General features: G+C 38.5%; 1 protein-coding gene across 1 annotated transcript; it reads left to right on the top strand.

The window, feature by feature from the left end:
* The first annotated feature begins 502 nt into the window (after window positions 1-502).
* On the top strand, window positions 503-6,843 carry syt14a (synaptotagmin XIVa). The gene is made up of 4 exons (XM_010784270.1): window positions 503-949; window positions 1,095-1,284; window positions 2,320-2,376; window positions 5,947-6,843. The coding sequence occupies exons 1-4, from the start codon at window positions 503-505 to the stop codon at window positions 6,258-6,260; spliced, it is 1,008 nt and encodes a 335-aa protein (XP_010782572.1). The 3' UTR covers window positions 6,261-6,843.
* Window positions 6,844-9,704: the final 2,861 nt, after the last annotated feature.

Here is a 9,704-nt window from a genome sequence, read left to right as displayed (position 1 = left end):
CATAGGGAAAGAGTCTGTTACTGTTACTGCGTTTATATATATATATATATTTTAAGCTAAATCAACTTCCGAATACTAACACTTGAATAACCATCAATTGTATAATTAGATCCTAAAATCAAATCCAGAGTTGTTTTCCCTTGCCATTCATTTGACCGAGCCGTTATGTCCTTATGACAGCTGATTGGAGGCGGGGCTTAAGGGAATCGCAAGTGCACATGCTCTATGGGCCCAGTTCCCTGGATGAGTAAATTAGTTCTCGAGAGTCAGGCCATTTTGGGTTCATGTGCCAGAGGGACACTTTCCTAGTGATGAAAAGGGCCCCGCCTCCAATTTGTATCAAGTTGTCTTTATACATCCTTGTTCAAAAAATAAACTGCACAAGTGTTCACAGTGTACGACATTGCAATATACTAAGGGAAGTATCCAAATTGAAACAAAGCAAACATTTACATTGAGTTTTTTATTGCACATTGAACATGTTTATTGGTTATTTCAGGACATGTCAGCCCGTGGATCAGCAGCTCAGGTCCCTAAAGGTTATGAACCAGATTCAGTTGCCAAATATGGCACTCTGGACGTTGTGTTTGACTTTGACTCAGACGACCAGCAGCTGGCCATTACCATCATGGCAGTGTCGGATCTTCCTGCCTTGAAACGCACGGGCAACATCTCCTGGCAGGTTCACCTGGTGCTGCTGCCCACCAAGAAGCAGAGAGCCAAGACAGGAATCCAGAGAGGCCCCTGCCCAATCTTTACCGAGACCTTCCGCTTCAGTCACGTGGAGTCAGAGATGATCGGCAACTACGCCATCCGATTCCGCCTTTACAGTATGAAGCGGATGAAGAAGGAGAAGGTGCTCGGGGAGAAGATGTTCTATCTTACCAAGCTCAACCTTCAGGGCAAAATGTCTGTGCCCGTCATATTGGACCCATGCTGTGCTCTCACGGTAAGACCTGTTTAGGATTTCAGAACAAGCTAAAACAAATGAACATTCTCAATATTGAACTAGATAGGGGAATATTGACCCTGACTTTCCTTATAAATATAGCAGTGAACTAAATAATGAACTAAATGCCTGCCAACATCTCCAGGGTGGTGATTCCCAGGTCAGCCTTTCCGATATGACGTGCAGTGAGAGCGCCTCATCATTCCAGTCTGTCAGTCAGACCTCAACACCAGAGATCCTCGTGGGCCTGGTGTACAACGCCACAACAGGACGTCTCTCCGTAGAGATCATCAAAGGCATCCATTTTAAAAACCTGGCAGCCAACAAGCCACCCAGTAAGTACCCTAAAACGTTTTTATTTGAGTCACTGCCAAAAGAGTGATGAGGAGTGTAAATCATTTTTTTAAATAGTTTCTGAATATCTGACAGCTTTAGTAACTTTACAGATTCAGATTATTAGGGAATACAAAATATAAATCAACTAATAAATACACTTTGACATATACAGTACTTAGGGGAATATTCAGCAGAAGTACACAAAGTGACATAAAATGTTATCATCAGAATCCAGGAATGTAATATGATTCTAAAATCGTAAATTTTACCAGTGATTGTTAGTATTGCTAGTTTTAATTTGTTTTTTCACCACGGATCGTATATACAGCAAATGTAAGAACAATTAATCATGTTTTTTCTACACCAACTTTATTCAAAATATTTTTACAGATTAGCAAACCAATCTAATAAATGTGTTTTTTATGAAAACCCTTGAAGTGATCGACTTTACTGTCAGTAAAAAACCTTTTTGAATTGGTATAATTGTAAATGGCTCTCTCACACTACACTGAAACGTTTACTTTAATTAAATGTTTTATGTCAATAGATTTTCTAATATTATGAATTTTTAAACTTAATATTATTGCTTTAAACTAACCTGATACAGTTATGCGAAATCTACATAATACATTTAATTAAAGCCAACGTTTCAGCTTTTTCAGTGTAGAAAAACAAGGAACTTGAATGTGGTCCAAGCTAATGCGAAAGACCTTTGTTAAATGTATAAGAAATGTATATTATTTAGGTTCATTTATTCAACTAAGAATGATCCAGACAGAAGTATAAAACCTATTCCTATGTCATTGCTCTACCTGCTTTCAGCTTGCCTCCGGTTTGATCCCTGTTTCCTGCTCAGTTTTCAGGGGCCTAAGTTCAAACGCCTCTTGTTGAACTTTGTATGATGTGGCCTAATGACCCTGTTTCTCTTCCCTTGCATCTTCTGTCATGTCTGCTCCTGATATTTCTAACCCTACTACCTTTTTGACATCTTGGTCTGTTGTTTTTTCTTACTGCTGTCCAACCCTTGTTGTCAGACGGGCTGTTCTGTTGCCTAAAACACTTGATAGGTGGACAGGTTTATATAATCAGAGGTGAGTCTCTGTCCCTGCCGCATAGTGAGATGCTTTCGCTGTCGACCATTTCATACTATCTTCATGGATGCTTCATGGAACACTTTGACAATTGTCCATTTGTAATATACCCAGTTTACATTTCTAACTATTTTATTTACTTATCTGGTTTCCCTTCAAATATAAAAAACAATTTTTTGTTAATAAATTATTTACGAGGAAAACATAGACATTTAGCGCAAGAGCTTGTCAACTTATTATAATCGTTTTACTTTAAGCAACCGTTCCACATTATAAGAAATAAGCATTTCAGTTTTAGAGAGTTATACATCAAAAGATCAATTGAATGGTGCAGGAATGAGTCTTAAAACCTGAAAATCAGTTAGTATTCAACCACTTTCTGTAATTTTCTTGAATCTGTTTTTAGTAATTGCGTGAAATATGATGTGTGGTTAACAGAGCCTTAAGAGATGTTCACACTTTTTTCTACAAGATAAAATATGTCAGTAAACACCCCACTGGTGAATGTATTTTTCATAAAAACAGCGGTTGCTAACAAGCGGATAAATTAGACTTCCAAATGTCTTCACGCCCAACATTAGCCACCTTTAGCTTAGCAGTGGTAACACCTAGCCATCTGACCGTGATTTTTGTTTTGAGTGGACATTATCATGGTGTTGTGATGCTAACTTCCGGGTCGGACTACAAAATAACGTCATCATTTGGGATGAATTACTCATGAGGGATACCATCATTTCATTTGAGAGCTTTTGAGTTATTGGTGGGTGGGTAATTAATTACAGAGTTGGGCTAGCTTTTTTCACTGCTTCCAGTCTTTATGCCAAGCTACGCTAAAGGTCTCCTGGCTGTTGCTGCGTACATAGCATACAAACACAAGAGTTGTATCAATTCTTCTCATCACACTCTTGGTAAAAAATACATAATGCTTGTTTCTGAAAGTAAAATATGGTACTAAATCAAAATTACTTTTCAAAGAAAAACATAGCATTAAATGCTTTACATTCGCACTCTCTTCAAACACGTATCCATGGAGATAGCTGCTTGCTGTAGCCCCTGTCCCTTTGTTTTTTAATGTGTAATGAATGTATTGTACGACCCCTGCTCCCACTCTCATTACCGGTGTTGTGTTACTCTCGTGTTCGTGATGCCTGCAAGTCTTTTATGTTTTACCTCAGAATTAACACTTAGGATGCTAATTCCAGCAAGAAGGAAAAGCTGTGCATCATCCACTGCTGGTTTTATTCTAACAGCACACTTCTGCACGCTTTGGTTATAATTTAACATTTTACAGTTCTGCTTGCAGCATTTGAAACAGAAAATGAACAGAGAGATCCATATTCATCTGGAAGACACACTGCCCGGTCCTCCCATTAATTGCTGCGTTCCTTTTATTCATGTAACTAAATAACTATCTGCCAGATTTTGATATTGTTTGTGCTTTCCTGAATAGCATATCCACATTCCGAATCCACATTTCATTTAGAAAATAGTCACATCTGCTAACAGGGAAAAATCTTTGTGCAAAATCCTCATGAAGGCCTTGATTGACTTTGTTACAAAGTGGAAAGAGCGTGGTGAAAGATGCGGAGCAATTTCAGAGCTCCTTTTTCTATCATTTCAAAACAGTACGGAGGCGACAAGTCAAGTTAATCATCAGTCGCAGCCCCCTCTCATTCAGCAACAATACCAAAGAGCCATGCATCACCGCTACTGACCACTTAAGACATCCACAGCTCTACAGAGCCCATTCAGCAGCAGTCAAAAAAGAAATCAAGGCTATTTTTTCCACTGTGCTTTTATGTCAAAGAGAGCAACTGAATGTGTGATTCGAGGCGGTGAGCTCGGCGTTGGAAGGCAGCTGGCACTCGACGGCATGAAAGCCTCGGCAATTCATTCCTTATACTCCCTCTTAGACAGGAACATAATACACAGCATTATTACGGAGTGCGGCGGTAGACGAGGGGCGAAACACTCTCAAAGAGCCATTGTGATTGCCAGTCTCGCCTCGTTTGCTTTCCACTGGATTTGCCTTAGTTTATATCATGATTTGGGCATGGAAATGAGGAGTGGAAAAAGGAAACGGTGAATGCTAAATCACTTGATAATGCCTGTGGTTACTTTTCTCCTTGTCGCGGATAAATGAAAAAGATTTATTGGGAGTGATTTTTTTCGGAATAGGCACTGATTTACACTCAAATTGAAGGGAATCAGCTTGGGAATATCAGTTACATTACAATCTGTACAAAATGTATGTTTTGTTGTTTGATTATAAGAATTTTAAGCTAGATTTCCGTTTTCGAGCAATGTCTGTTAATACTGTTGCTGTGATGCATTACAATTCTGCATCAGGGACTTGGTATATGTACTGTATTTGAATATTCTCATTTGTTGGTAGCAGGCATGCATCACATTTTGGGACACTGCCCTGGGCTCTAAAAGTCTCTATGTATGTCATGACACTGACATTATGTCAAAGTCAGAGAAATAATAGCAGCTCCTGGAGGGCTTCCTGATGAGGATCATTAATTTTAGCTACATCATCTGTTTTAGAAGAGGCTCCTTATCCTCTAAGCACAGGCATTACTAACTTTTTCTAGTCCATTTTTATCTTCAACATGACCCCCTACTTCAGGTTAGACATACAGTAGTTGCATAGCAACAAGACAGAAGTAACACCGTTCGCACCCTTTGAGTTCTCGCTCTGTTATCAGGAACACTCACAGCTGCGATTCGTGTCTGATCAGGAGAAAAGCAGCATCCTATGTGGTCATGATGGTATACACCGACTGCAGTGACATTATTACAAGTACAAATGCTTTGTGGGTGAAAATGGGTCACACTCTGCTGCAGAGGAAACACAGCTGCAGCGTGCAGTAATGCTTTAATTTCCAAGAGAATACAAAGAGGAAACAGTGGGATCTTGCACAAATGATCCAGTACTCAAGTCAGGTGCCATCAGTTGAAACCATGTCTAAGGGCCTGTTTCCACATAGCGCCTATTCTCGGCAGAAATATTTGTTATAGTTTCTATCACAACGATATCTCGTCAAAGTATCTTTAATGTTGTATGACAAACTAACATCGCTCCCCTTGGATTGGATTATTTGTCTGTGCTACTATGAGGGCTGCTAGGGCTGCGTTAATAACCAGCGTTAGAAGTATAAAGTATAGTAGAAGAATAAAATAGCATACATTGAAAATACTATGGCTACAGCTATTTTTGTTTTGGATTATTGCAATTATAATGAACATACATGTTGTATAAAGCAATCCTCTTTGTCCATTACCATGTTCATAAGAGTATAAAAAACTATATATCTAAGGTACATTTAAAATGTGCGATTCATTTGAGATTAAACGAGAGGTAACTGTGGAAATCATGTGATCAATCTCGATTTCATATTTAAAATGATTGACAGCGCTAGCTACTATATAATGTTCTACACAGCCGTAGAGCAAGGAGGAAAACAACTTTTTCTCAAGAACGTTTCAAAAAGGCGCTATGTGGACACAGGCCATTAGAGATTACATCATTTCCTCTTTAATGATCTACTTATGTTTCTTGCTCAGATACATATGTTAAGCTGACCTTACTGAACTCCATGGGCCACGAGATGTCCAAGTGTAAGACATCCATCTGTCGAGGACAGCCCAACCCAACGTACAAAGAGACGTTTGTCTTCCAGGTAGCTCTTTTCCAGCTATCGGACGTCACGCTCATCCTCTCCGTCTACAACAAGCGCAGCATGAAGCGTAAGGAGATGATCGGATGGATTTCGCTCGGCCTCAACAGCTCCGGAGAGGAGGAGCTCACCCACTGGACTCTGATGAAAGAGTCTAAAGGACAGCAGGTTTGCCGCTGGCACAGTTTGTTGGAGTCCTAACGGCAAGAGAACAAGTGAAGAGTGAGGGTAACTGGACAGAGCATTTTTATTTCCCAGATGGGTAAGAAATGGATGTGTTAAGCTGGAATCGATGAATGTGAAAGATATCCAATGAACCAGTCAGTGGTGGTGAAGGAAAAGACACAAAACAACGTGTGTCTGCACTTTGCACAATATAAGCATTTTCATGGCACTGTTTGAAAAATCGCTGACAGCCATTGATTAGTAGCACGGATAGTAATGTGATTTATTATTATGGACAGCCAAGTGATGACCTAAGCTTCTTTTTCAAAGAGCAGATTCTGAGTAGAGGGATAATGTTGTGTATACACACCTCAAGCTCACACAACTGACACCAGGATTATCTGTCATGTTACTAAAGAGGTTTACAATGTAAAACATCAGTTTTTTTGTTCTTCACGTTTACTACAACTTTATGTCATGAATTTAAAGGTTCACCAAGAAAATCTTTTCTAAATTTACAATCCAGAACTTTTCAAATTAAAAGTAGAATGTTTTTCCCTTTTGAAATAGACTTTGCCCCACCATTATTAAAGGCTTTGAGGACTTAATATATTATTTATAGGGCCGGGACTCGATTAAAAAAATTAATCTAATTAATTACAGGCTTTGTAATTAATTAATCGCAATTAATCGCATTTTTAATCGCATATAAATATTTGACCTGAGAACAGTGAGAAGCAATTTTTTTCACATGGATTTTAGTATACCATTGAATAATGACTGAATACATAAGCTTAAGCAACTAAACATTGTTTATTTTTTTCAAGGTTGTAATTAACCAAGACCAACAGAAAAGTGCAATTTTTGCCATAAAGTGTAGCAATAGCATATTTAGGAATATAGTACATTTCAGAGATTCAGGTAGCCTATAGGTAGGTAGACCTTCTGTAAACTATAACACTTTGTTTTTTAAGTAAAACACAATACTTTCAAGTACATTCAGAACATTGAAAACCCTGACTATTAGAAAACATCTCTCTGTTGCTTCAGAGGCCATAACAGACTTTGTTGATTTACCAACAGTTGATTTAAAAAATCTAATCAATTTCAGTCCAACTCTCTCAATAACCTTGGCCAAAACAATAAACAGTTCAACATAAAGTGCCAGTTGCACCAACAACGTAATAAATAGTTCAACATAAAGTGTACCATTTAAAATAAAATAAAAAAGTGCCAGTGATTGACCTCAATCCCTCCTATTCTTCCAATATCCTGATGAAAAATAAAATCTCTCTGTTGCATAGGCCACTGTTTGATCAACGCGAATTGGGTGTGGGTCCTTGTACTCCGAGTCGGGCTAACGTCCACGCTAGCTTCCACGCTAGCTGCTATAGTTTTGCATTGAGGTGATACTTGAGGCTTGATGTGCTGCGGTGATATGAATTCCTTTTTGCTAATTTGCAAACAACCGTGCTCTTATGAGCTTCCATCCGTCCGTTTTTTAAAACAAAATGTCCCATCCACGGGGCCAACCAAAGCGGTCTCATCAGCTTTTCGTTCATGTTTGACTATTGTTCACTGTGGTTTGTTGTTGTTGAAGTCATGAACGTTAGTTGGTGCTCCAGTATAATCGGTACCCCTGAAACTCATCCAGTGAGAAACGTTCCGCGGTGCAAAAATAAGTGCGATTAAAATGCGTTAATTTTTTTAACGCGTTAATTTTTGTGTAATTAATTCATCTTAATTAACGCGTTAAAGTCCCGGCCCTAATTATTTACTATACTTCTATTTTCCATGAAACTCACGTGTTCTTGCTTCCAGTTTTTCTTAATTGGTTTAAAGTGTTCGTGGCTTACTTAGAAGAAGGTGATTTCAGGCAATAATTCAATTACAGTTGTGGGATTGTTTGCTTTTGTTACCAGGACCTCAAATAAACCATGTCCACATTTTTAAGTGGCTAACTCTTAGTAAATAATATCAAAAATTATTAATTCTTTGGGCCAGTGTATAGTTTTCAGGGGATATACTTACATAAATCAAGTATAGTATTCATATCTATGTTTTAGTGTAAAATCACCTGAAACAAGGAATTATTTTAGTTTAGAATGAGTTTAGAATGAGCTCTGTGTATCTACATTAAGAGTGGGACTTCTTTGTTCAAGTCCGCCATTTTGCATCGCCATGTACGAGAACGGACTGGCTCTACAAAGGCCATCATACTTGTATAACTTTTGTTCTGCCAGTCGCCACATTAATTGTGTTGCTCCTATAGTACAGTTATGTCAAGGTTGAGCAAGGAGCAAGGTGAAGGACCTGAGAATTTCTACGATTTGCACTTACCGTTCTTTTTACCGCAGTTTCGTAAAGACATTGGTTAACGGAATGGTATTCAGTTGATTGCAATCTGGGTATAGCCAAATCTTAACACTTTCCCTTTAACTGAGACTTTTGCCTTGTGATAAATTAATATTTATTGATTCAGGGAAGTGCTTTTTTATCATGTTTTACGGAGTTAAAACCTTTTTCCTACCCCCTGACTGGCTAGCTGATTGTAGCAACTTCCTGTTACATCAGTAAACTGTGCCATGCTTTGCCTCAGAGAAAACAACATCACTAGTTCTTTTGAGTGTGAATTTCTTCTGTTTAAGCAGGAGATGTGGACCTTAAGCTACTATCAATGCTGCTAGCTACCTTTTTCGTCATGTATCAATCCAGCCCAATCACATTTTCAGGCGGTCAAAAAAAAGGTTTTGAATTGGACCTAACCCTGATACGGACGCAAACAAGGCACCTTTTATTACTTTATGAAACAAATCAGGCTTTTAACTGTAAATGTTTTCCCATCTGCGACAACATTAGGCGTCTATTGCAAAATGAACTTAGTCTAGCCCAAACCACGCTGTTTTACTAAAACTCACCAGGTAGATTTTGTTAGAATTCACATTATTATCCGCCTGCTTTAAACTGTGAGCATAGTAAGGCTTCATAGTTTGATGCGTTGTGCTAATAATTATGTTAAATGTTGACGCAAAGTGGTTCAACTCGCGATGCGTTGGGAAATGGAGCATGTTGATTTATCGCACTATACTTGTTGTTCTTGGGCTAGAAACTAAAACGGAACACCTTTACCATACAGGGAAGACATTAGTGAGAGAAGTTTCATGAATTGAACATATATACAAATCAGGTAAATCACTATGTTGTAAATGTAACAATACAATACCAAGTGATGATACTTTGTAGGGAATGGTATCCCGCATCGTAGATATACTTTTTTATTTCTTTCTATTACCCCAATTGCCCACTACAATTTTTTCAAAATGATGTGTTGAATTCAGACATATAGCCAGCAGAACTCTCTAGGGATAGAGGCATCATCTAAGTAATTTAGAGGCCAAGGAAGTGCTGGCCATTTTGGATAGGCTTTCAGGGAACTAATTCAGAGATTTGAGATGAACAACCACACTTTCATGAATCGCT

Source organism: Notothenia coriiceps, unplaced genomic scaffold (genome assembly GCF_000735185.1).
Source record: "Notothenia coriiceps isolate Sejong01 unplaced genomic scaffold, NC01 NC01_scaffold00026298, whole genome shotgun sequence".
Classification (NCBI taxonomy): domain Eukaryota; kingdom Metazoa; phylum Chordata; class Actinopteri; order Perciformes; family Nototheniidae; genus Notothenia; species Notothenia coriiceps.
This window is presented reverse-complemented; position numbering and strand designations above follow the sequence as displayed.